Source organism: Solanum dulcamara, chromosome 11, assembly GCF_947179165.1.
Source record: "Solanum dulcamara chromosome 11, daSolDulc1.2, whole genome shotgun sequence".
NCBI classification, from domain to species: domain Eukaryota; kingdom Viridiplantae; phylum Streptophyta; class Magnoliopsida; order Solanales; family Solanaceae; genus Solanum; species Solanum dulcamara.
In genome coordinates this window covers 34,759,330-34,786,830 of record NC_077247.1, presented here as the reverse complement: position 1 = coordinate 34,786,830, position 27,501 = coordinate 34,759,330, and the positions used below count along the sequence as shown (strand labels likewise).

Here is a 27,501-nt window from a genome sequence, read left to right as displayed (position 1 = left end):
ACTTAAATCCACTTAGGGAAACATTTCAGGATTTCCAAAAAATTAAGATTGAAGTTCATGTTCAAGGCCCAATTTGTTAGGCCACTATGAAATTCCCAGCAGCCCATTTTAAGAGCACTGATATGGGAAAGAGCCACTAAAGCCCATGCCATGCCAAAGTGATATTGTACTATGTTGAACAAAGTCCCACATCGGCTACAATTGAAGAAGCAGAAGTTGAAACCACTATAAAATAAGCTCCTACGCCAACTTTAGAAATCACGCAGCCACGCAATGAACACATAGCGAACTATTCTTTCGCCTTTTACTAAAGAATACCGTGTGTGCGTTGCAATTAGTGGCATACGCTAATTTTTGGAGGGGTTCTCTTTAAGAGATCCCCAACAATACTAGTTAAGTTTTTGATGGCTGTTCTTCTTTTAATGTAGATGTGTTTTATTTAGTATTAACTCTTTACTTGTACTAGATTATTACATTTGTTATGATACATAAAAGCACATAACTGTTTGTTATTTCAAAAAAATTACATATGCCTTTTGAAAGACAACAAACATGAGTGATTTGATGGCCAATTGTTGAGTAATCATTCAACTCTAAAATATTAGACTATTATCTAATGCTTCCAATAATTTATAAAAAAATTAAATCGTTGATGACTCATAAGTTGAAAGGAAAAAAAAGAAGCTATTTGCTAAAATAACGTTCCAAACCTGCGAAAATTTGATGGTTTACTTTTGCTGCATAAACACAAATTTTAATACACAACAGAAAAAAGCAAAACACAATGAAGAGAAATTAGGACAAATTAGCCAAAAAAACAAAAAAACCCAACTTCCCTTTTTTCTTCGGTAAAAAGAAAAAAGAAGAAGCTTTCCTCTTTGTATTTCCCTTTTCTTTGTTTTATTATATGCTTTGATTCTCAAATTCAATTCTTATATATTCTCTAGTGTATTTTATATCTATTTCCTTCTCTTTCTCTTTTTCTCTGTTATCAAATTCCAAACAAAGGAGAAAAGAGAAAGAGAGGTTCTTTTTTCTTCAAAAGTTCATATCAAATTTTCCAGAAAAAGAAAAAAATAAATTGATCTTCTTAACTATTATCAATATTGTTATATACATTGTAAAAAATTGGACCATAATTTTTATAAGAGAATTACATCCAATAGAACAATTTATTACGTAGCTTGTTGGAGAGTGCATGATCATTTCCAATATATCGCGGGACTTTAAATGAGATTTTTGGTTTAGAGAAAAAATAAAATGGAGGAACATGAAGAGAGGATTTATGTATCTGTGCGGTTAAGGGCGTTGAATGAGAAAGAGAGAAATGATGTTTCAGATTGGGAATGTATAAATGACACAACTATTATCTACAACAATAGTAGCTCTTCCCCATCCGAACGTTTGATGTATCCCTCTGCATATACCTTTGGTAAGTTCTTACATTACGTACGTACATCAATTTGGTCGAAAACATATTGTAATTGTACAACGTATGATGATAGTCTTCTGACATAATTTTGAGTTTGACAATGTTGATATGAAGTAAGAGTTTGTGATACTTGTAAAGGAAAATTAATGAAATGAGAACCAAGCAAAATGAAAAGATTTTACCCCCCATACAAAATTAAATTTCTCTACCTCCACGAGGTAGGAGTAAGGTCTGAGTATACTCTATGCTTCCTAGACCCCTTTTAATGGGATTACATTTAATTTGAAATTCTTAAATGAGGCTTGAGCTTCTTTTTTGTTTTTGTTTTTGTTAACTGTTGTTGCTCAATAATCCAAGTTCGGGAAGAGTTGTGGTTCCTGTTTTACGATATTATCATATGTTAATCACATAAGTTTCTGTGTGTGGACGTTATTGTCTTATTGGTTTATAGACAGGGTATTTAGCAGTGATTGCTCGACAAGACAGGTGTATGAAGAAGCAGCTAAAGAAGTTGCTCTTTCGGTTGTCAAAGGATTCAATTGTGAGTAATAAACCAAATTATTTACTTTTGTCTGTTGCCTCATGTGTGTCTGCTTGTAGTTTTTGGACCTTCTAGTCCATGTACTGTATGATTAATCTAAAATTATTTATGTATCGACTAGCAAGTGTTCTTGCCTATGGCCAAACAAGCAGCGGAAAGACATACACTATGACTGGAATAACTGAATATGCCATAGCAGATATCTACGAATATGTGCAGAAGGTAAGCTAATGCTACTTCATGATCGATCATTAGTTGTCTGTTCACCACTTATGTTCCAAGAGTTTTTGCTTGCTCTAATTATCAAAATTTACTACTTGTAGCACACAGAAAGAGACTTTGTTTTGAAGTTTTCTGCTATGGAGATATATAATGAATCTGTCCGAGATCTCCTTGGTGAAGATAAAACTCCACTCCGACTTCTAGATGATCCAGAGGTTAATTAGTTTGATTTACTGATCAACAAGGTTTTAGTCATTTTGTATTCTTTTGTTTCGTTTCATCTTAAATCATGTAGAGTAATTTCAACAGAGAGGGACTGTTATTGAGAAACTCACCGAGGAAACATTGAGGGACTGGAACTATGTGATTCATCTCCTTTCTATTTGTGAAGGTATGAGAATGAGTAACCATGGCTTTATAGTTAACCATGGTTTTGAATTTTACGACTCAATGTTGCAGCTCAGAGACAGATTGGGGAGACTTCCTTGAATGAAACAAGCTCCAGATCTCACCAAATCATCAGACTGGTAAAAGAACTGAAACTTCTTGTCTAACAGGCCATTGAGCTTTAAAACAACCAGATTTTTGACGTACAAGTTGTTGCAGACAATTGAAAGTTCTTCTGGTGAGCACTTAGGCAGAGACAACAACTCGAGTACCCGTTCAGCTACTGTGGTACGAAAATGTTTCGAGAGTGTTGTTATAATAATGTACTGAGGTAACAACTGATTGTTTTATCATTGAAACACAGAATTTTGTCGATTTGGCTGGAAGTGAGCGGACATCTCAGTCATTGTCAGCTGGTACAAGGCTGAAAGAAGGCTGTCACATAAACCGCAGTTTGCTGACCCTGGGCACCGTTATTCGTAAGCTAAGGTTGTTCAATTTTCGTGCAGTCTTAATCGAGTTTAACATGATTATTAAACCAGTTCTATAAGGAGGCTTAAATCCTGTAATGTTTGTGTTAAAGTTGTGCATTGCGTATAGCCTTGTAATCGGTTGCATCAGATGTGCATAGGTCTTATTAGCATTATTTCAATTATGTTTTCTTCCTATTGCCTGCAAAATCCTAAATGGAAACCAGATTTAAGCATGACATACCTCCTTCGATCACTGCTCGATGAATTTGGAAAGTGAAAGTATTTCAAGTTTTTTGTATACTTAATGCAGCAAGGATAGGACTGGCCACATTCCTTTCCGAGATTCAAAGCTAACCCGGATATTACAGCCATCATTGGGTGGAAACGGTAGAACTGCCATCATCTGTACAATTAGCCCTGCACGAAGTCATGTTGAGCAATCAAGGAATACTCTATTGTTTGCAAGTTGTGCCAAGGAAGTAACTACAAATACCCAAGCAGTCATGTCAGATAAAACATTAGTGAAGCATTTGCAGAGGGAGTTGGCAAGACTGGAAAGTGAGTTAAGGTATCCCAGAGCTTGCATATTCCCTTCAGATTACGAAGCGTTACTGCAAGAGAAGGACCATCAAATACAACAGGTAATGCATCTTGATGACGATAATAAGTATTTGCAAACATGTTAATGTATCAACAAAATGTAATCTGTTTTTGGAAAGGTTAATTGTGGTACAAGAACAAAATAAACGGCATGATATATTAAACTAAAAACATAACAGTTGAAGGTCCAAATTTAATGACGGAAGAATTATACAGATAATTGAGATTTTCAGCATGCAAGATGTACCCTCCATTATATATCTAAGATTTTAATAGTCGTTTTCTTCGTAAATGAAGCATATCTATCATTACCCCTGACATGCTATTTGAGGTCTCTCATCTTTATCGGCTTAAATTAAAAGTTCATTATCCTGATTATATTACAAATGCACTGCTGTTTGACATCTTGAATCCTTGATTTCTCCTCTTCTATAGATGGAGAAGGAGATAAAGGACTTAATTTTGCAACGAGACATTGCTCAGAGTCAAGTTAAAGATCTGCTGAAGCTGCTTGGGGATGATGTAATTCAGGTAGATGAAATTTAATAGACTCTACTAGTTTCCTCATCTATATATTTGCTTATTCTATGCCAAAGATACTTTTTTCGCGTATTCTACAGGTTGGTTTCGGACACTACCCAAATTTACGTGTGAAAAGATCACCAGATTATCAAAGCCCAATGCAACAGATTTCCATTTTGAGAGATACTCGTTACATAGATGTTGATGTTAGAGCACGTTCAATTGGACATAGCAGGTGTAACTCTGAGGATCAGTTTATACACGTGCCAGAGTTTGAAGAAAGCATCTTTCGCAACAATACATTTCCAATGCTATTAGTTGGCAGTTCAAATAATAGCAGAAGTGATTCATGTCAGGGATGGGATGAAGCTGAAAAACAAAGTAATGAGACTTCTGAAGATCTATGCAGGGAAGTTCGTTGCATTGAAACAGAAGAATCAAGTGTGAAGGGAACACAAGTATTCAATTGTTCACTTCCTGAAGAAAATGGTGGCTTTCCATCTCTAGTAACCATTATGAATGGGGATAGAACAAATCACGGAACAATATCACCTCTTGAAAACGGACACAGAAGATCAGCGACATCTCCATACAAGGAAAATGGGGAGTCAAAATCATCACACATAAAAGAAGACCAAGAATCGGTGTCATCATCATTTTTCGAGGAAGGAAGGAAGTCCAATAGAGATTCAATGTCATTTCCCATAAGGGTTGAGCAAGCCCTTGAATCACCAAAGTGCAAGGACAACAAAAAGCTCGTGCCATTGCCGTTAAAAGAAGAGAAAAAATTAGTTTGTGTTCATTCCTCAAATGCTCCTCCAGAAAGATTATCCTCACCATGTGATCTCAATGGTGATTCATCATGCAATAGAAATTCGAAGTTATGTAAAAGTACAAGTTGCAAAGCTAGCATAATTACTGATCGATATTCTCCATGCTTAGAGGAATCCGACAGAACTGATGTTAAGCGTTCTTTAGGAAATGGTTCCACTTTTCATGTAGAGAGTGCTTTCAATGTTGAACTTGAAGTTACAAAAAGGAAACCTTTAACTGATGAGGAGGTCAAAGATGCTGATGGTGCATGCAATGCAAGGACGAATGAAATGGATGAGCTTCAACATGAAATGGGTGTCAAAGAGTGTCCGGTGAGTACACTCTGTCGTCTTAGAAAGCAACTTTTCATATTTCTCTAGTCTTATGTTTTCGTACTTCCAATCATTCATAGGGAATCTATTGAAGGATGACAAAAACTTACATCCTTAGTTTACTGATTGATACTTTAAGATCCCAAGATTCTTAGAGGAAGACCTTTCTTTCACAGTTGCTTTTATCTGGAATGAGAAGCTGTCTCCATCAATTCTACGCAGTATCTACGTATCACTAATCAAGTCTATACATAGAGTAAACCATTGCCTACCTCGAGCGATGATCTTGGAACAAGAAATCTACTCCACGCATGCTTTTTCCTGTCCTTCATGCCTCCAAACGTTCAATATCTAATAAACAAGTAATTTTAAGAGTAACTAATGAACACTTACTCCTCAAATAAACATTTTGGGAATTCAAACCCACTATTTTTACCCTTATTCACGATCGAAGTCATCAAAGGGTCATTCCATCATTAATTAATTCTACCATACCCGCATAATCTCAACTAATGGAGTTTCTACCCCAATTATCCCTTTTAAAAAAATGTTTATGCTAAAGGTTGCCCTCACTTAATAACAGAATCTAGTAGAAACTTGCATTTGGTACTGTCAGATGATATTCCTTGAGATTATGTATGTGTTCGTAAAGTACCTTGATGGCGCTGACTAGAAGATGACACCTCATGAACTTGTTGTAGTTTGAAGCTATTATAATTGAGAGCATGATTGCTCCTACTCAGAGGCACTGGAAACCATCCTTCATTATAACATTATAATCAGAGACGGAGCCAGAATTTTTAGTTTATGTGTTCTGGATCACAATTTCTATTACTTACCGGATTCTCGATAGATTATTTGTACTGGATGAATTTTTATATAGGTGCAACTTATGTCCATTGTTTAATGCGAAAATAGGGGGAACCTAATCTTGTTTAATTTGTTAGTGATTTGTCCTTTTATGTCACAGGTTCAGGAGGCTGAACCAGAACATGATAAACCTTCAAAGAGACTGAGAGACGCTGAGCCAGCAGAATATGATTACAAAAGTCGTTACAGTTGGCCCTCCGAATTCAAGAGACTTCAAGAAGAGATTATTGAACTTTGGCATACGTGTAATGTCTCCTTGGCACACAGAACATACTTCTTCCTTCTTTTCCAAGGTGATTCCACAGATGCTATATACATGGAAGTTGAAATTAGAAGATTAACCTTTCTCAAGGACACATTTTCACGTGGAGAGAAAACCGTTGTCAGTGGTAGGACTTTGTCACTCGAGGGAAGGTAATAATATACTTGAAACTTCATTCCACGGCGTTTCCTTGCAAATATATTTGTCACATAGAAATGAATTGTTCATAATTTTCCTTCTATTTATCCTTACTTATGATGTCTTCATTTTCACCTACCCTCGCCCTTAGTCTTTCTGCCAATGTTGCCAATTCGTAGAGTAGGTACTAATGTACCTTCACATATATATGGAATTTTGTGTTATTAATAACTTGATTCATTGAAAAACAGCAAGAAAGATGTTCGAGAGGAGAGACGGATGCTGAGCAAGCAAATGGAGAAAAAGTTAAGTGAAGCAGAACGAGAAAGCCTATACGTTAAGTGGGGAATTGGAATCAATAGCAAAAGAAGAAGGCATCAGTTGGCTGAGAAATTGTGGAGTAAAACAGATGATATGAACCATATTGCAAATAGTGCCTATTTGGTAGCAAAACTGGCTGGGTTTATGGAGCCAGGAAAAGGTCTTGAGGAGATGTTTGGACTTGATTTTTCAGGAACAAGTAGAAATTACAGTTTCAAAACAGGACTCAAATCTCTTTTGTAATATTTGGTGATGATATAGGCTGCGTCATATATATCTATTTTTCTTTGATTTCAATGTTAGTTCTCCAGCTCTTTTTTCTTTTCCTTTTTTTTGTTATGCTGATTGTAATGAGTTTTAGTTTTGTACAGGAGACCCAAATTAAAATTACTCATCATTGGAGAAAGTGTAACATCCGAATACCATTTGGCGACCAGTTCACTTTAGACACTCAAACTAGTTTTTTTTTTTTTTGGTTTTTAAGATCTTTTTTATTTTTCGGAAGTGTTTGGGAAAGAAAAAAAGTGCTTTCAAACCAAAAGTTTCTTATAACAACTTTCTTCTTTTTTCTTCTGGTATGTTAAAGCCAATAATAAGAGACACAAGATGGATAATACGCAAAAAGAAGAACACAAACCTTGCCAGTATTATGCGGGGTTGAATTTCACATTCAGATCAGAGTTTGTTTGTTCACAAATTTCATATATAGTCAAGTCTCTTGTTAACATGTTTGAAATCAGGGAAACATGTGGCTGAAACAACAGATACATAATCACAATGATAAGCTTCTTATTCCCAGTTTGTTCTCTCTCACTATACTAACAGCTGCATTGATACTTTAGGGTTTTGTGGTCCTGTCCACCGGTACCCACACAACTCCAAGAGTTGAGATTGATAATTTGATGAGAGCCTCCTGTAGAATAAAGAGGAATGATGTTGCTTCAATACATACAGCATCCTCTTGAGTAGTAAGGGAAGCTCAAAGAGAAGGCAGCTGGAGAAGAGAAGCATAGTCTCTACGCAGAGTAAAGCATAGGAACTTAACTGTTCTGAGTGTACTATATTGGGCCTCCGAACCTCAGACTACTTTTCTATAGTTGCATGCCAAATGGGAACCTAACACTGCTCCAGCAAGAACCACCCGATATAGCACTTGGCCTTCCTCCACTCTTTCTCAATATTCATGCAGATATTGAAGCACAAATTTCAAATTACAGCCTAAGCAAGCTTATAAGGCATCCACACAAACGCCGACCTAAAATCAACTTCAGTTGGACTCTAGGCTATGAATCTCAAGATAACACATTAACATGAGAAGCCATGCGAGAATCTGATGAGTGACATCTCTGGTTTAATTGTTAGCGCTAGGATTGATTGAGCTAGAACCAGAACAATCATAATGGGAAGAGTTCTTGTTAGGAAAACAACGTGAGCTTGCTTTGCACCGCATGGAAAACAAATTCGCCTTCTTAGGAATCAGGCAAAATCTTGATAAACGACTTCGATTGTCTCAATTCGGCAGGGCAGCTTGCTTACACCAGTCTTAGCTTCTACCTATGTACCTCATATTTTTGACATCAAGAACATATACATACATCAAAAACATCTTCTAAGCAAAAATAACCCAATAGCAACAATGACTGCTTACAGGCTCACAACAATGACCAAGGCGGAATTCATAAAATGGGAAAAATAAATGTTTTCCCAAGTTCCAACAACAATAATATAATTATTTGACACTCAACCATCACGTTCTTCTCCATAGTTTAAATACAAAGAATATAAATCACATCTTTAGGGAAAATTGGCTACCTAATTTACAATACCAACTGAACACATAATATGACAGGAAAGATGCACTTAGTGACTAGCACCACTTACCAAAGTTCAACCACAGATATGTGAAGACATCCATCGTTACTCTGGGAAGACAGTATTATTCCTTTCTGCTCTGGATTGGTCAGCACGGGAAGAAAGGATGATGCCGACAATCAAACCATATAAAGCCAATGCCTCCGCAAAGATGAGAATCAGAATCATACCAACAAAAAGCTTTGGTTGTTGTGCATTTGCTCTGAACAGATACATTAGTGTTGGGAAATACTATAAATTTGTGGCAACGAACTTCAAATATTATTATATAAAATTGCAGACAATAATGCCTCTCTACATCAAGCATTGTGAGGGAAAACATCTTAGAACCAAATTAAGAGGCCATGCGTGAAGAACTCTAACAAAGTAGTAGTAGAGCAAAGCAGAATCATAAACTAATGCTTTTCTTAAGAAGCTACTAAAACTATAGAAATTGATATTGTTTTTTCACCTGCACAAATATTTGCAACTGACAACGGGAGCTCACAATACTACTTAATTGAAAAAAAATGATAGCTTACTACTCAAACCTATCTGGTTGTGCACTTCCTTCTGAATTTCAGTATTAACTTTCTAATACGAGTTCAGATTAAGGATGAAAATCAAAGCTTCTTCTATTGTCCCTAGCTAAATTACTGCTGTTCACAAAATGTGGGACCCCAATCATCTACAATGTCATCTACACTTCAAATAGGATAAGACATAAGAGTACATGGAAGAAATGAAGTGAACCAGGACAATTGACCCAGCTAAGTTTGGGCTATTAGCACTTGGATTTTAGTTTCTAGTATATATTTTTAATTTTCAAACTAAGAGTTTTTGTTCTCTAGCCTTTTGAACATAAAAAATTCGAAACTTAATTTCTGCGCCCCTTACCCAGTTCCCATCCCGAAGATAGTAGTTTCTGCAAGCTTCAATTTTAGATATATGTTTTAGGAAATATCAATTTTCAGCATAGAATCAACTGATGCTCCCAGCCAAACAATGGCTCCATTAAGAAAAAAAGATTTCAACAAATTAATCTACTTTAGCATCTCTGCCGCTTACTCTTCAAGATATGGGCTTTTGTATTTTGCTGAGGCGCATATAACAAAAGGATGTTAGGGAATACTAGTGCCTCGGAATTACTTCTCCGTCATGTATGCAGCCACCAATAAGGTAAGGAGGTTCAGAGAATGCAAATAGCAGTTTCATTCAATAAAATCATTCCTATCTTGATTTTCAAGCTTCCAGACCTCAGATCTCATATAAAACAACAAAGAATAAGGTTAATATAACTAAGTCATTAGAGAATAATAATTAGGCCATTGAATTCTAGATAGACTAGACCCTAGTGCACCTGCCACATTCAGCTTGATGCCTATCACACCAAATGGCAAAATGAGTAAAACAGTGACAGGTGGATTTAACTATAATTGGGTGATAAAATTAACTTTAAATATTGCATGACTATTTAAAACCTATGAGTTCTCACCAACCAATTTATGAACTACAAGTTTTGCCAACCTATTATGATCCATTATCCCTTCTGCCACCTTGTGGAGGAATGCCGGAACAGGTATGCTACTCCTAGTTGTTATGCTTGACTTTCTGCTGATATAGGTTACAAATCTAGGTAAGGCCCTAGGCTGGTGCTAGCAATTTGGTAGAGACATGCAGAGCGTAAGGCAGAATGTACATAATACCATTGAGGTTGATCACCCTGATCTTTGTGGGTGCGACTTGCGAGCTCTCTTCACGATTAAGCTAGTTACAAAATCAGCAACAGTGGGTGATGCTATCTACTATATGTGGAAGCAAAAGGTGCCAAATATCTGTATGTAACTGGTCCATGTATTGGCTAAAGTCGCCCTTGTCGACAAATATGAAGAAGAGGATATCCAAAGACACGTATATCGGTTAGTAGTTGACTAGTGTAAGATTAAGGTACTTGTAAAATGGTAAAACAAAGACTTCTCTTCAACATTGTTTTATACATGCCATATACAACAAGATACGTCAGATGAAGTATGTGTAAAGGACACATGATAATACACATTCAATACAACAACAACATATCCAGTGAAATCCCACAAACTCGGGTCTAGAGAGGATGGAGTGTATGCACACCTTACCCCTACCTCATGGAGGTAGAAAGGATGTTTCCGAAAGACTCTCAGCTCAAGTGAAACAAAACAACGTAGTAATGAAAAGGAAAAACACAGTGAATAAAACATGGCAACTAATAAAATTTAGATAGTGAAAATGTAAAATGAAAGAGAGGCATTAACAGTAAGCTAGATGCAGTTGAATGAATAATTCCAATTACTCTATTCGCCAAAAACAGCCCCTGCAATTCAAAAATAGAGAGGTTGCAAGATGCCAGCAGCCACACAACAGAAAAAGAAAAAAGAAAAACCTTATATAACATTGTTTTAGAACTGCAACTACTTCAAGCTAATCATCAAGGGTTCCACAATCATCTGCATCTGGAGATTGAGAGGAGCATCCTTTTGCTTCATGTATCCTGTTTTCCCCCGTATCGTTACCAAACTGATGATCATGGTTGTCCAACAGATTATTTAGCCTATCCAAAACTTGGGCAGCTTCAGCCTTAGCTAACAGAGCTTCCTTGACCCTAATCTCAATGTTATTCCTGGCCATAACGGCGGCATTGTGGATACACTCAGAAACAATGGTAGCAGCGGCAACCAACTGTTTAGCCAAATGGGGTTGATTTCAATGGTATATTAGCATGATTGGAGTAACATAGACGAAAGTGAAATTAGGGTCAGAACAGGGAGGGCACAAGTAATCAGGGGAGGGGGAAGTAGCATCAGGGACGCAAGAGAGGTGTGAGATAGAGGTGCATTTTTTGCATAGGAGACGGAGGGTTGTGGAGGAAGACATCGAAGCAGATGGGGCAGAAGGAACTAGGGTGGGAGTCCACTGTCCAGTACGGAGGTGGTGAAAAGATGGTGGTGGAGACCTCTGTAGGGGAGAGTGGTGAAACAAACCACGCATCGATGGCCAGAAACACCGTCAGATGGCTGCTCCTCCACCAGCTGTGACATTAGAACAAACAATTTTCTCTATCCCTATGACATGTCGTAATCTCACATTTATTAATACGGACTGATATAGGAAACTTGTTGAGATTCTAAGTATCCAACCCCCTCCTTTGCTTTCTTATTTTCTCTAGATGCATTTATGACTGATTGAAATGGATACATATTTCCTTTTTTACTTGAAAATTCTGAAATATCACACAAATTTGTTCTTTTTATCTCACCAGCCACTTCTTCTCTCTATCTTGTCCCCTATTGTAGATTCTATCAATATAAGTATATTCACTATGGGGTTGTTTGGTAGAGTGTATAAGAATAATGCTAAATAATGCTTACATTAGTAATGTTTGCATTAGTTATGCTTGCATAATTATTTCTTATGCATTGTTTGGTTTGGTGTATAAAAAATAGCATGCATTGCATAATTTTTTTCAAAAATATTTATTTACAAAGATATCCTAAACAAATGTGGTGGAAAAGATGTAAAAAAAGATTTTGAGGGATAGTTGGGTCTTTATTCATGCTAATGCATGCATTAAATCTCATTGCATTACTAATACCTAGAAATCCACGATATTAGTAATACACACCTTAATAAACAATCATTAGTTATACATAGCATGAAAAAGTGTACCAAACAAGGTACTACTAATACACCAAATTAATGCATGCATTATTTTTGCCAATGCACTCTACCAAACGACAAAAAAAAATGCATGCATTAACTTTGTGTATTACTAGTAACTTTGGTACACTTTTTCAACCTATGTATAAATAATGCAAGCATTAATTATACACTCTATTTGGTATTAAGGTATGTATAACTAATACATGAATTTCCATGGTATTAGTAATGCAAAGGATTTTAATGCATTCAATAGCATAATTAAAGACACAATTATCCCTCAAAACCTTTTCCACATCCCTTCAACCATATTTGTATAGGGTATTTTTGTAAACAAATATTTTTGTTTTAAAAATTATGCAATGCATGTTATTTTTAATACACCAAACCAAATAAAACACCAAACCAAATAAAACATAAGAAATAATCTCAGTATAACTATTACAAGCATTACTAATACATCATATTCAACACTATTCTTACACACCCTACCAAACGACCCCTAAAGAATCCCATCATTATTTAATCCTCATATTATAATCCTAGTATAACTTGTTTACAAACCAAACGACCCCAAAAGGAATAGATTATTTAGTGCCCATTGTTCCCTTTTATGTGACACTCTTTTTTACATCGTCTTTTTAGCATGTTTCCAGAAGAATGACACTTTTTTATATTTAGAAGCAACTTAACCTTTAACTTCTTGAAAGGAAATACATAGAGTAAGAGCCCATTTGGATGGACTTATAAGTTGGTCAAACCAACTTATAAGCCCTTTTTAGCTTATTGTGGTGTTTGGCTACCAACTTAAAATGTTAAATTTAAGCCATAAAGTTCTTAAAGCCACCCAAAAATGAAAAGTTGAAAATCCTAACTTTTTTTTGGAGGGCTTAAAAGTCATTTTCTTTGACCATAGAAATTACTTTTATATCCCTTATATTTTATTTTAATTCCTAAAGTACCCTCTTTAGCCCTAAAATTCACATTTGCCAAACACATCAAATTCTTATTTTCAGCATAAACACTTTTATCCAAACACTCAACTGCTTATCTATAAAAATAACTTTCAGCACTGAAAAGTTCTAAAAGCACTTCATACATAAACGTTACTTTTTTTAAGCCCATCCAAACGGGCTCTAAGACATCTCTTAAAAATCTCATTGATTTTTCCAGTAAAAGCTTACACCGGAAATGATTCATGAATTCAATACTATGAAAATCCAAGTGTGATTTTTTCTTTTGAAAGTGAAAATCCCAGATATTTGTTTTCTGGAAAATTGTTCTGTTCACGTAATATTAGAAGTTAAGCAAATACCGAAAGACGTTTTCACAATGCATTGCTCAAAGTACAAAACAACCCAAGATCTCAATTCATAACCACAAGAAAAGTAAATAACTCAACTGCTCATGCCTCAACTTACAATATTCTCAACCAACGAATCAGTGGAAGGTTAAAGTATGTAATTGAAGATTTTCATCTTTGTATACGTAACTAGATTCAGTTACCATGTTACACTAATGTAGTGTGACCACATTACTTCTGTAAGTCAGGAATTTTGTGGATACAATATTTGTCTGATAAATCACTTACTAAGAACTGGGTTATTACATACGCAACAGAAGCAAGGCTGACAAATCCTTCGAGGGTAGCAAAATCTTCACTGGTTTCTTCATGAGCCTAACCTTTATTCTGTATTTTAGGCCTAAGCCATCTGTGGATATAGTAAAACACAAATGCATCCAATGGAGCAATGCTAGTCAACCAAAACTCCTGCATCTCTCACCCCCTCCCCATTTTACTTCATCTACTAAATATTACAACATTGGTCCAAATAGAGCAGAATGGATACAAAGGATTCCTATAGCTGGCCCCAACTATTTGGAATTAAGACCTAGCTGATTGATTTATTGATATCAAAAGGTAAATACATAGAGTAAAAACATATGCAAACTCAAGGAGCATCAGATCCCCATGGAACCAAAAAAATAAAGCATAAAATTAGTCACAAAAAAGCAAAAAAAAAAAGAAAATCATAAAATGCATCAATTTGGGAGTTCTCAGCATTGGTTTAGCTCAAAGCTGCAGTGCCAGTCAGAGTAAGAAAAACATAGCACTTCCTTGACGAATGTCCACATGCATACACATTCAATGATGCTTCAAAATTCTCAACATTGGGACACAAGGGTACAAGGGCATTTTAGGGAGTCCGGAACCTATTTGAGCCACAAAGAGATATAATTGACACAAGTGAGCCACATTTTAAAAATGTAACTAAAATAGGCTTAGCGAAACTTTTTTTTCCATTTTATCAAAATTTTCAAACGGCAGACGTTAATCTGTTAACATCTAAATTTAATATAAAACGAAAGTTTTTCTTCCACTTTATAAAACGGAAGAAATTCTTCCACCTTATAAAGTAAAAGTTTTTCTTCCACATTATAAGAAAAATTTACTTTACTAGAACTTTTCACTTTCTTATTCACATTTCACACTTTACCAAATATTTTTATGTTTTTTATTATTTATTAATACCTTAAGTTTATATTAAATTAACTTTTAATTTTATTTTAGATTCATACTATGGGGCCTTCATCCACCGCGGACCCTAGCCCCACGAAGACCATGGAGGATGTTTGCTCCGACATTTACTGGGGATCCTGATGTGACATAGGTTTATTTTATTTATTTATTTGTTTTGAAATATTTTTATGTTTTTATTATTTATTAATGCCTTTTAAGCTTATATTAAATTAACTTTTAATTTTATATTTAGATTCAAACTATGGGGCCTTCATCCACCACGGACCTTAGTCTCACGATGACCATGGAGGATGTTGTTCCGACATTTACTGTAAACGTCCAAAAATATTTGGTAAAGTATGAAATGTGAAGAAGAAAGTGAAAAGTTTTTGGTAAAGTAAATTTTTCTTACGAAGTAGTTTCCACTTTATAAAGTGGAAGAAAAACTACCTCTTTATAAAGTGGAAGAATTTCTTCCGTTTTATAAAGTGGAAGAAAAATTTCCGTTTTATATCAAAATTTAGACATTAACATATTTAAAGTCTACTGCTTGAAAATTTTGATAAAACGAAAAAGAAGTTCCTCTAAGCCTATTTTAGTTACATTCTAAAAATGTGGCATACTTGTGTCAATTTTGTCTCTATGTGGCTCAAATAGGTTCTGGACTCCATTTTAGGCTACATGTTCTCTTCTAGGATACACTTGAATATAACCTATACTTGTATCAAAGACATTGAATTTTCTGCCAAACCAAGAAAGGAAACTGTCCAATACCATAGTTATTCATTCTACACACTGATATTGATGCTTTCAGTAATAGATCTGAGGATTTTTTTATGTTCTTGTGTCCATCTAGCATTTAACCTGTTACAACCTAAGATTGATGTAAAGCTAATAAGTATATGTTACAAGAGAAGAAAACATGTATAATTCTCTACTTCTGTCAAATATGATACATCCCAGGTATAAATCTGCATCTCATTTTAAAATTCTTTGAAAAAATTAATATTTACAAAGTTTTTGAACATTGGTGAGCAGCAAAATTATACTTCAAAAGAATTTATTGATGTTTCCCGCAAGACACTATCCTGAAGTCCTAAATCGTTGACATAGATTGAGAAGCATCATATGTCATCTACCAGGTAGTGGCCATATGATCTTTAAATGCAAAAGCTTTTTCCATAGAAGGACATTCATTTTGCACACAAAGAGGAAGTACAAGATCAAATATGAAAAGCCCTTGTAGAAATCATGCACTTGAGTGTTTTGACAACATTAAATGATATGCAAGAACTATCTCTAGAAAATGGTAATACAGGTCAACAAACTTACTGACGAAGAGTTCAAGTTACGTAATAGAGTAGCAAAATAAAACAAGCTTTGCAAGATGCCACATGTATATTTCGCTAATCATAAATGACATTAGAAAGGGCAAATCCAGGATGAGAAAGAGTTAAGCTGCAGCATTTAAAGTAGGATAAATTTATCATGAGAACTATGGAAGTTAAAATTGGACTCTCTGTCCAACATGGTTGGTACTTTTCACTTCCCATATTCAAACTAAGTAAACTTTGACCGACATTTTTTTTAATCTTTTGACCATTTTCATATGAGAAATATTGCATCTTATAATACTCTTCTAAATTTTCAAATATCTAAATTTTATTCTTATAAGTGAACTAATCTAGTCCAATTAAGTTCCAAAATTAAGTCAAATTGACTAGAAATAAGTAAAAGTGCCAAAAAATTCAGACAGGGACTTATCAGGGAAGTGTTCATTCCTAGACAATTATGTGCACAAAAGGAATTTTACTACTCTGAAGTCTATCAAATAACTTAGAGATTGAAAAGTACCTAACACCAGCATCACCAACAATTCCAATAGCCATTCCAGCGGAAAGCCCAGCGAGACCGCAAGCCAGACCAGAAGAAAGGTGTGCATATCCATCAAAAAGGTAATAAGATTTGGTCTTAGGGTTAATTCCAGTACTTATGATCACTGCAATAATCAAACCATATATACCTAGCACTCCAGCCATAACTATTGGCACAATTGACTTCATCACAAGCTCCGGCCTCATTACTCCCATCGATGCCACTCCCACTCCGCTCTTTGCTGTCCCATAAGCTGCGCCCATACCTAAATATTCACAACAAATTCAAATTCCATTATTTCTCATCCATATACTACGAGAGTTAATACATCAAATTTTCAGATAAATTGAAAATTCACATGAAATTTACATAATTGAAACTCAAAAAGCCCACAATTTTTAGTAGTTACTGTTGAATTTGCTGCAAAATAACAGTTGATAAAATTTTCAAAATACTGATAGTGCCATTCTCTTTTAACCAAGGAATTAACATTTCTAAGGATTCAAATAGAGGATCTAGAGAGGGATCAACACATCCAATTTTTTAGGTCAATTCGGACTACTTAATTTTAGCATGGTTAATATATTTTATAAACTACAGATTGAATTACAATTGTTTGTTGTAAACATTTCTGAGAATATTTTTAAAAAAAGGTTCCAAATAGTTAAACTAGGCATCCTTTCAGGAAAGGGAAAATACTTTTAAGGAACCCGTTTAGAGCATGCGAATTGAGTTTTTTGAGCTTACAGGAAAAAACGAGAGCAGCTGCAGCGCCAAGGAAGCCGAAGAAGGGAGCAGTTTCATCGCCGCTGAAAGTTGACGACATTTTCTCCGACGAAGTTGACAAATGATTAGCTAGTAGAAGTTGCAGTCACCGAGAGGAAATTCGCCGGTGACTTCTTCAGATCGGCGACGAGCTTTTGAAGTCACGAGATCTTTCTGTGTGCAATGTGCACTGTCTCTCTCAATTGCAGCTTTTTTCTTTTTTATTAGCTGTTTAATTTTATTTTTTTAAATGGATCTAATTCAAGAATCTCATCACTCATGGCGGTCAGAGATTAAGTCATGCACCCCCAAATCTTAACATAGATTAAAAAAAATATACAAGGAGAGGGACATAAAATTTTAGCTCCAATCTTATGGTGGTTCGTAAGTCAACTAACCTATTAAAGTCAGTCAATTCATTCTAGTACTATAAAAAGTAAACCTAAATATTATGCACCTAAAGAGAGGACTCCTCTCGATACAAATATTTAGGAAACATAAATAAAGGAGACTCTCCCCATAAATCTATGCTAACCTATTCACAATAGTTATACCTAGGATAAGAAATAGTCAATATGAAAAGGTTGTAGGAAAATAAAGTGATATAGAGGAGGTCCATATCATGCAGGGACCATGACAAATAAAGTCAAGGTGGTTGCTTAATTCTCTTCAATCTTTTCCTCCTGAATGTATCTATCCCTATTTTCTTCGGTATGCAACTTCCTTTTGCTGCTGCTGGTAGCTGATGGTGTGTATAATAGTGCTAGGGTATATCAAAATTATGGCTCTATTTTGCCAAGTAATCTGTAGTACCATTTGCTTCTTTATAAGTGTGTTGACACTAGAAGAAATCCAACTGACTGTTGAGATCCTGTAGGTCCTTAATGTATTGTTGAAGCTTTCATGAAGGTGTGATGATCATGCTGATCCATTTGGTGAGGAGCTCTGAGTCAACTTCCAAAAGCACATTACTGTATCTATGTTGTATGCACCACTATAGACCGTGAATTGCTGCCTGGGCTTCTGCCTGACTGTTGGTTCCCACTTTCAAAGGAATTGAGAAAACATAGATTATTTCCCCTTGGTAATTTCTTAGGATTCCACCACCTGCTATCCTTCCAGGGTTGTTCAAAGCACTCCCATCAGTGTTAAGTTTGTAGATATGAATAGAAGGGGCTTTCCAGGTGACAATACTAATTTTCATATCATGACTGTATTTTTCCATCATATTGGTCTAACTCCTTCCAGTTATTTGGTCATTTCAAGTATGGAAATGCACTAATAAGTAAGTACATAGTGTCTTTGTAAATCAAATATTTAACTCTTACACTGCTTGATTGTTTTTCTCCATACTTTGCTGAGCACCTATTCTTCCAAAGGTTCCAACATATAATAATGAGAAATGGTTAAATCATAACCTTGTGAACTTCATTTTTGGTGTTAACTGTCCACCACCCCATTAATAAGTTCCCCAGAGGGATGTGACTATGACTAAGTCCAAAAAATACAGAAAAATATTCCCAATTATGATTAGCAAAGTGACCACTTACAAATATGTGGTAAATGTTATCCAAACCAATTCTGCTGCAGCAAGAACATGGTGCAGGCTCCCTTCCAAAGCTGGTAATCTTGTCATTTGTGGGTAATTTCCACCTTAAAGCTCTCCATAGTAGGAAGGACATCTTGAAGGGGACATGTTTGTGCTGGCAGTATTTGTTAATAGTAGTCTTGGTTCCTTTTCGCCTAGTAAATTCCCAAGATGATGAATAAGTAAATCTGTCATTTTCATTGAGCTTCCAGATTGCCTCATCTGGGACCCCTTCTTGAAATTGAATCCTAGTTTGAAGAATTTGAGGAATCAGATTAGGAGGGGCATGTTGTCTGATTCCAATTACCATTCTCTAGGAAGTAAGACACTTATGTGTTGTTGAGTCTATAACTGTTGTTGTAGTTAGCAAGAGCACCAACCCCTAACCAATCATCCTACCAAAATGACTAGTCCTTGAATTCACCTTCCAACTGATCTGAGTTTCCACATCATGCTTGTTTTTTGTCATGTATTTTCACACAAGGAATTGTCCAGTATGCCATTTTTTAGCCGTAGGGTTTGCTCTTCTACAATACTTGGCTTTTAAAAACTGACTCCAAAGTGAAGTTTTAGTCCTAAAAAGCCACCACTATTTGATTTGAAGGGAGGTGCAAATATCAGAAAGTTCCCTAACTCCTATACCACCTTCTGCATAGGAAAAACTGAGAGTTTCCCAAGAAGCCCAATGATATTTCTTTCTTCCTTTATTCCATCCCCAAAAGAAGTCAATTGTAACATTCTTGATATATTTAATAGTAGTCCTAGGAGGCGAGATTGTAGAGTGAGTATGGATAGGGATAGACTGAAGAACATGCTTAATCAAAGTAACTCTGCCTCCAAAATTGAGAATTCTTGATTGCCAACCACTGATCCTTTTGATCACCTTATCCACCAGTTCAGAATAGTAGATGATTCTTTGTCCCTTTATGTATAAAGGACATCCAATATAAGTGATTGAGCTCTCTTTTTGAGTGAAATCAGTAACTTCCTTAATTAAAGTGATGATCTCACAAGGAGTTTTAGCAGTAACCATAAAGTGACTTTTTCCTTTGTTAATGAGTTGGTCAGACACCACTTCATGGGATGTTAATGTATCCATAATCAACTATAATGAATTTCTGCTACTGAAAGTGAAAATAATTATATTATCAGCAAAGCTGAGATGATTAATCTGAGGACCTCTAGTCTCCATATGGAACCCTTGGTACTTGTGATCCTGATAAAGAAGATTCATATTTCTAGAAAGGACCTCAACACCCAATATAAACAATGCAGGGGATAGAGGATCCTTTTGTTTGGGCCCTCTGGTAGAATAAAAGAATCCATGCCTTATTCCATTGATAATGATGGAGTACCAGTTATTGTTCATTATTCTCCACATCATGTTAATAAACATCTCACCAAACCCCATTTTCCACGGAACTATGCAATTGAAGGATCAAGACTCCCTATCATAGGCCCTTGGCTATATCTAACTTAATGACAACATTGTTCCCATCCTTAGGCTTTCTGATACCATGAATAATTTCCTGTGCAAGCATTATATTTTTAGAAATACTTCTTCCTCTAACAAATTCAGACTGATTGAAAGATATAAGATCAGGTAAAATAGGGGCTAATTCGAGATAAAGAACTTTGGAGGTGATCTTGTTTATGAAATTACTTAGACTGATAGGTCTAAATTCTTTGAGCTAATTGGGATGTTCAACCTTAGGAAGAAGAACTAGGCATGCATGAGTCATAAACTTAGGCATTATATGACCACAAAAGAAGGACTGTACAACAGCTAGTAGATCCATCTTGATGATATCCCAGCAAACATGAAAAAAAATTCCACTCATGCTATCAGGGCTTGCTACAGAGCTGGGAATCATTGAGAACACAACTTGTTTCAGTTCTTCAGTGTTAGGCATAACTTAGAGAATCTGATTTTGTTCAGGAGTAACTCTTTTGTAAATTTTTAGCAAAACTTCTTCATTGATCTTATTCTCATGACTAATAAAAATATGTTGAAAGTGTTCACAGGCTGCTTTGGCAATATTTTCATTCCCTTGGACCCAGACATCATTTTTTTACAAATTTGATGGATGAATAATTTTCTTCTTCTGCCTTTCATCAGTGTATGGAAGTACTTGGAGTTAGCATCTCCCTCTTGAAACCAATGGAGTTGACTTTTTTGCTTGAGTATAGATTCTTCCAACTTCATATATCTAATATATTCAACATTAATCTGATATAATTTAGCTCTATTATCGTTAGAGTTGATATTGATAACTTCTTCTTCAGCATGTTTGACCCTTTCTTCAAAATTCTTCACATAGCAAATATATTCCCATATTTATTTTTGGACCAAGTGCTAAGAGTAGAAGCCAATCTTTTCATTTTCTGATGTAGACACCACATGGGATTGCCAAATGTCTCTCTGCTATTCAAAGTTTCCATAAAACTATCATTTTGAATCGAACAATGCAAAAATTTGAAGTATCTTACATTGTCTTTCCATTTCACAATAAGTTCCTAAAGTAAAGGATTATGGTCAGATCCACAGATGGCAAGTGTGAGATAGTGGTTTGTGGCATGGTTTCCAACAATTTGTCATTCACCATACCCCTATCCAATCTCTTCCACACCCTGGGCCATGTCCTCAATTTGAAAGAGTAAGAGAGAAATGGTGTACTTACTCCATTAGTAAAAAAACCTCTCCTTACACATACGTTACATTGCTACAACGGTCCTTTTTTCACCCTTTATGAGCGATGGGGGACCACACACCCAGAGATGGGGACTCCGATGGTCTCTTCGTCGGCGCATCTCCCTGATCAAAGTGTGGTGGGTATCATTAATCAAGGAGAAGAGGAGGTGAATATCCAAAAATCAAACTACCCAGAAGCTATTCAAACCCCTGCAACCTTAAGCCAAAAAATTAATAGATATGGGGATCCAGCGGTGAAAGCTCGCTACTCTGCTCATAATGGAATACCGACCGTTATCTTTATAGCTTTCGATTACTAAGGAGTTATGGCGGATGAATGTAAATTCACATTAGTTGGAAAATTCCTAACGACTCAACCTCAAATAGACAAGATACGCTCAAAGTTTGCAGAAAAAATCTCCACAAAAGGTAATGTTAAGATTGGGGTTTATGATTTCTGAACTGTTTTCCTTGATTTTACTATAAAGATGACTTTAGAAGTGTCTGGTTTCGGAGATCTATTAAAATTAAGGGAGAACTGATGTGGCTTGAGAAGTAGGCGCTGGACTTTAAACCGGAAGAGGATTCACTGATAGTTCCCATTTGGGTACTACTACCTGTACTCCCATTTCATTTCCACACATGAAACTACATAAAATAAATTGTTGGGCCTGTGGGAACACCTCTATCTATGGACGTAGCAACTGATCACAAAACGAGATCAAGCATGGCTAAGGTAAAGGTTGAAGTTGACCTAACTAGACCAAAATTAAACTCGGCTTGGGTCAAACTGAAAGATGAAAACAACCCTCTTAAAGGTTATACTCAAAAGTTTAAGTATGAAAATGTTTCCAAATTTTGTAGGCACTGCAAACTTCTAGGGCACAATATACTTCAGTGTAGCAAGGTCAAGAACAAAGAGGTGGATATTAAACACAAAGTTGAGCCTACGAAAAATAAAACAGAAGATAACAATAAGGGAAAAAAGGCAAACAAAGGCAATGGAGATAGTGAGGAACATGGGGAAAATAATGTTACTGGAGATAGCAACTATGAATTACAAAGTCCTGCAAATCAACAGGAGGCAGATGCTACCCATGAGAAGGATAAAAAAAAAAGAATGACCAGTAGACTTGGGAAAAATAAAAAGAAAAAGATGCCCAAAAATAAAAGGACAGACAAATTTAAACATGTTCATTCACGGGAAAATAGCATGAAGAATACCAAAAAAAAATATGGCAAGTAACAATTCTCTCAAGGAAGAATCTAGTATCAACAACACAGGTGAAAAGCCCCTTAGCAGTAAGGATAATAAGAATCTGGATATACAAGAAACTCAACAGGATGACAAAAAGAACAAAAACTATTCTAACAATCAAGACAATAAACTTTTGGAATCAAGTTGTGAAAAAGGGTAGCACAATCAAAGCCGAAAAGGTACTGATAAGGAAAATCAACATGGTGAAGTGAATAAGGATGTTTTATCTGAAGAAGAAGTCTTAAAAAGTATCCCTACTGAGATTAAGAATCAAAAGAGACTTTCTTTGTATGTGGACTTAAATGAATGCAATGACAACACTCAAGTGAATAATCACAAACTATTATATAAGAAGGATACAAATGAAATGCAACATGGTGATATGGAAACTTCTATAGAGAATACCAACCAAGAAGATGACCCTGCCCAGGCATATCTAAAGGAAGTCAGTGACAAAAATGACTTATCTACTGTGGGAAGAAACATAAGTAGAATTAAGAATTGTTAAAAAACAGCAGAACAAATCAGTACCTCCCTCAAAAAGAAGGAACTCAAACTAGCTTCCTCCCTAAACCTTCCAATGATCAAGTCCATATTTTTGAATATTAGAGGAGCAAGATCTAAAAAGCCCATCCATAGATTGAGACTTCTAGTCAACATTAACAGTCCTGTTTTTGAAGCTATAATGGAGCCTCTTGTGGATAGAAATAAAATTGAAGGTTACAAAAAATTTATAGGTTTTGAAAAATGCTTGGCTAACAATAATGGAAAAATTTGCCTTTTTTGATCCTTCATAGATCATGATGATACTATCATTGATGATGATCAATAAATTACCTTGAAATTTAACATCAACAACATTGATAAAGACCTCAATGTCACGACAATTTATGTAAAGTACACTACCACGGAGAGAAAGGAGCTCTGAAATAGTATTGGAACTTTGGCTTTGAACATTAAAGGTCCTTGATGCATTGAAGGAGACTTCACTGTAATCATGAATTCAGATGAAAAAAAGGGAAGCAATCTCCATAGAACTTACAAGAGTCTAGATTTTATCAGCTGCATGAATAATTATGGGATGATTGACATTGATTTCTGTGGCTCAAAATACACTTGGTGCAACAATAGAGGGCCTGTAAAAGAATCTGGAAAAGGCTTGATAGGGTACTTGTTAACAATGAGTGGGACTCTATATTTCAAAATAAATACATTAAAAATCTAGCTAGAAGTGGTTCTGACCACAAACCCTTGCTTATGAAAAACTCTAATGATCAACAAAATCATATCAAATATTTTAGGTTCCTTAACCTATGGGTTAATCAACCTGATTTCTTGGAAACTGTGCAAACCATTTGGCACACGCCAATTTAGGGTAATCTTATGTGGAGACTTCAGTTTAAAGTTAAGCTCTTGAGTAAAAAGCTTAGCAATGGTCTAATTGAATCTCTTGTAAATATTTATGATCAAGTCAATCAATGGAAAACTAAAGTTCAAGAACTTGAGGATTTGGATCTAGTGTACAACTCAGAGCTAGGTAGAGAGGATTTCAACAAGGCTCACAGTGAGTACACCAGACGGCTGAGCATACAAGATAATTTGCTAAAGAAAAAGTCTCAAATAAAGTGGTTTGAGAAAGGTGACAAAAATACCAAATACTTCCATGCCATTGTGAAAAATAAAAGGAGGAGAATACACATTCAAAAGATCCATAACCATAAAGGTAAGTGGGTGCAGGGTAATGACAAAGTGGCCAAAGCTGCAATAAGACATTTCAAATAAATCTTCAACTTACAAAGGTCTAACAACAAAGGTATGGTCCTTAAACACATTCTAGTTGTATCTCTGATTCTGATAGTCTATTTCTTACTTCCATTCCTAATAAAAATGAAATTAAAGAAGCTGTTTTTAGTATATCTCCTGACAGTGTTGTTGGGCCAGATGGTAACAATGGTAAGTTGTGTCACCACTGTTGGAATATTCTCAAGGAAGATATTGTTGATTTTATGCCATACTTCTTCAATGGTAGTAATCTGACAATTTTTTTCACTCATACATGTCTAATCCTCATTCCCAAGACCTTTTCCCCTAAGACATTTTATGATATGAGACCTATTAGTCTCTCTAATTTCTCCAACAAGATCATCTCCAAAATTATTGCTACTAGACTTAACCTTTTCTTGAATACTTTGGTCTTTGGGAATCAAAGTGGTTTTATTAAAGGTAGGCTCATAACTGAAAATGTTTTATTGACTCAGGAGATCATTCAAGATATTAAGAATCATAACACTGTGAAAACATGATTCTTAAGCTTGACATGGCTAAAGCTTATGATAGAATGTCGTGACCTTTCTTAACTTTTGTTTTAACAAAATTTGGTTTCTGTCAGACTTGGGATGGATGGATTGAGAAGCTTTTAAAAAATGTTTGGTATTCTATTGTTATTAATGGATCTAGACATGGTTTCTTTACCGCCTCACAAGGTTTGAAATAAGAAGATCCTCTTTCACCTTCCTTGCTTATTCTAGGAGTCGAGATTCTATCTAGAATGCTCAACAACCTTGAAAATAACCCCAAATTCACCCTTTTCTCTATGAACAATAAAAGACCTTTTATCAATCACTTGGCTTACGCTGATGATATCTTGATTTTTAACAAGTGGAAATAATAGATCGATAAGACATGTTATGAAATACATCAAGGATTATGAAAGTGCTTCTGGTCAATTAGTGAACAACGATAAAAGTTTTTTTTATTACCGCTCCTAAGACATCTGCTAGTAGGATTAATAGAATGAGACAAGCTACTAGTTTTATGGATAAAGAATTTCCTTCTAATTAACTTGGTTGTCCCGTCTTTATTGGCAGAAAAAAATTATTTACTTTGATCACATGATTGAAAAAATAGACTAAGCAGTTGGCAGGGTAACTTATTATCTTCAGGCGGTAAGATTGTTCTCGTTAAACATGTTCTTTAATCCATCCTTATTTATACTTTATCTGCTTTAAGTCCCCCAAAGGAAACTCTGAAACTAATTAAGAAATATTTCTCCAACTTTTTCTATGGATCCTCAGAGAATAAAAATAATTATCATTAGGCTGCTTGGAATAAAATGCGTTTTCTCAGGAGGAGGGGCGAGTTGGTACTAGAAGCATGCCTGAAATTAGTACTAACCTTGCCATTAAAAGATGGTGGAGATATAAAACTGTTCCTTTTCTCTGGGCCATTTTCCTCAATGCTAAGTATTGCAGTAGACTCCATGTAGTAGCTAGAAGTGTGGCTCCCAATACCTCTCACACTTGGAAACAGATGATGAAAATTAAAGCTTTGATTGAACCGTATATACATATTGGTGTACCCAATCTAAAAATAGCAACTTCTAGTGGGATAATTGGATTGGACTAGGTGCTCTTGCAAAAAAAAGTCAGGAAAGTCATCTGTACTCTAAAAAACTTGTTAGTGATTATATCATTAATAGGGACTGGAACATCTCTAAACTTCAAAACAATTTAACTACTAAATTGGTTCAAAATATTTTGAATATTTGTAGAGATGACAAGAATAAGAGTGACTATGCTGTTTGGACACTCTGTGAAGATGGTCACTACTCCAATAAAAGCGCCTAACCATATAAAAGAAGCAAGACAAAGGACCTCAAACACCAATAAGGTTTGGAATAGTAGGCTACCATTTAAGATGTCTTTCTTCTCATGGAGATTTCTACTTGGTAAACTACCGGTAAAACTATTACTAGATTTGGCATCAATATACCCTCAATTTGAAAATATTGTTCTAACCCCTATTGGGAGACTCTACAATATGTATTTGTTGATGGTGAAGCTGCCAGGGATATCTAGAAATATTTTGCGTGTTCTTTTGGTATTTTGCATACCACAGGCACTATTGGACCGATTACTCAAGCATGGTGGACACCAAAAACAAAATGCAGAAGCAAAATTTGCAGATTACACCTGTAGCAATCATATGGGAGATCTGAAAGGGCTGGTGTGCTTTCACCTATGGTGACCACAAATGAATTAGTCAATTAAGAATTATATATCAAGTTGAACGGAGCATCAAAACTACCTTATACAAGCTTCTGCCATAAACTAACTTCAGCATCCCTTGGAACAATTTTTGTGATCTAATCGATAGACTCAAACTCGCTCCTAGATGGAAGATAGCCAATTGGGAGAAACCTGGAGATGGAAGAGTAAAAATAAACACTGATGGAAGCTTTCTAGCCAAAAGTGGAAGGGTTGGCATTAGAGGCATCATTCAAAATGATAGTGGCAGGTATCATATTTGTATTTGCGGTCTTACTTAAATGGAATACTAATAATAT

At 35.5% G+C, this 27,501-nt stretch overlaps 2 protein-coding genes and 1 non-coding gene across 9 annotated transcripts; 2 read left to right on the top strand and 1 right to left on the bottom strand.

The window, feature by feature from the left end:
- The first annotated feature begins 246 nt into the window (after positions 1 to 246).
- Positions 247 to 7,383, top strand: LOC129872827 (kinesin-like protein KIN-7F). Its single transcript, XM_055947732.1, has 14 exons — positions 247 to 880; positions 1,184 to 1,432; positions 1,884 to 1,973; positions 2,095 to 2,195; positions 2,297 to 2,410; positions 2,505 to 2,586; positions 2,655 to 2,722; positions 2,802 to 2,870; positions 2,947 to 3,071; positions 3,366 to 3,696; positions 4,091 to 4,186; positions 4,276 to 5,322; positions 6,293 to 6,606; positions 6,844 to 7,383. Exons 2-14 carry the CDS (start codon positions 1,261 to 1,263, stop codon positions 7,154 to 7,156), a joined length of 2,922 nt encoding a protein of 973 aa, XP_055803707.1. The 5' UTR covers positions 247 to 880; positions 1,184 to 1,260; the 3' UTR covers positions 7,157 to 7,383.
- On the top strand, positions 265 to 380 carry LOC129875352 (U5 spliceosomal RNA). The gene has a single exon (XR_008763151.1). It is a non-coding gene; the product is annotated as a U5 spliceosomal RNA (small nuclear RNA).
- On the bottom strand, positions 3,410 to 26,319 carry LOC129872828 (V-type proton ATPase 16 kDa proteolipid subunit-like). Of its 7 annotated transcripts, XR_008762569.1 has the most exons (5): positions 17,601 to 26,301; positions 16,833 to 17,118; positions 8,795 to 8,987; positions 7,959 to 8,467; positions 7,406 to 7,826 (listed from the first exon to the last, which is right to left on the bottom strand). XR_008762569.1 is itself a non-coding variant. In XM_055947736.1 (4 exons), the coding sequence occupies exons 1-3, from the start codon at positions 17,677 to 17,679 to the stop codon at positions 8,831 to 8,833; spliced, it is 522 nt and encodes a 173-aa protein (XP_055803711.1). In that variant the 5' UTR covers positions 17,680 to 26,305; the 3' UTR covers positions 3,410 to 3,472; positions 8,795 to 8,830. The 7 variants fall into 7 exon arrangements, 6 of the variants coding, with proteins under 6 accessions (XP_055803711.1, XP_055803710.1, XP_055803708.1 ...); XM_055947736.1 differs by lacking the exons at positions 7,406 to 7,826; positions 7,959 to 8,467 and adding an exon at positions 3,410 to 3,472 and having other exon boundaries at positions 17,601 to 26,305; XM_055947735.1 differs by having other exon boundaries at positions 7,406 to 8,475; positions 17,601 to 26,305.
- Between the last annotated feature and the right edge of the window lie 1,182 nt (positions 26,320 to 27,501).

Coding starts and splice junctions, on each gene's coding strand:
- LOC129872828 (XM_055947736.1), bottom strand. CDS start 17,679: ATGTCGTCAACTTTCAGCGGCGATGAAACTGCTCCCTTCTTCGGCTTC. Junction 17,119..17,600: donor AGCTGCTCTCGTTTTTTCCT/GTAAGCTCAAAA, acceptor GTGAATATTTAG/GTATGGGCGCAGCTTATGGG. Junction 8,988..16,832: donor GTTGGTGATGCTGGTGTTAG/GTACTTTTCAAT, acceptor GTATCTGTTCAG/AGCAAATGCACAACAACCAA.
- LOC129872827 (XM_055947732.1), top strand. CDS start 1,261: ATGGAGGAACATGAAGAGAGGATTTATGTATCTGTGCGGTTAAGGGCG. Junction 1,433..1,883: donor TCCCTCTGCATATACCTTTG/GTAAGTTCTTAC, acceptor ATTGGTTTATAG/ACAGGGTATTTAGCAGTGAT. Junction 3,072..3,365: donor ACCGTTATTCGTAAGCTAAG/GTTGTTCAATTT, acceptor TACTTAATGCAG/CAAGGATAGGACTGGCCACA.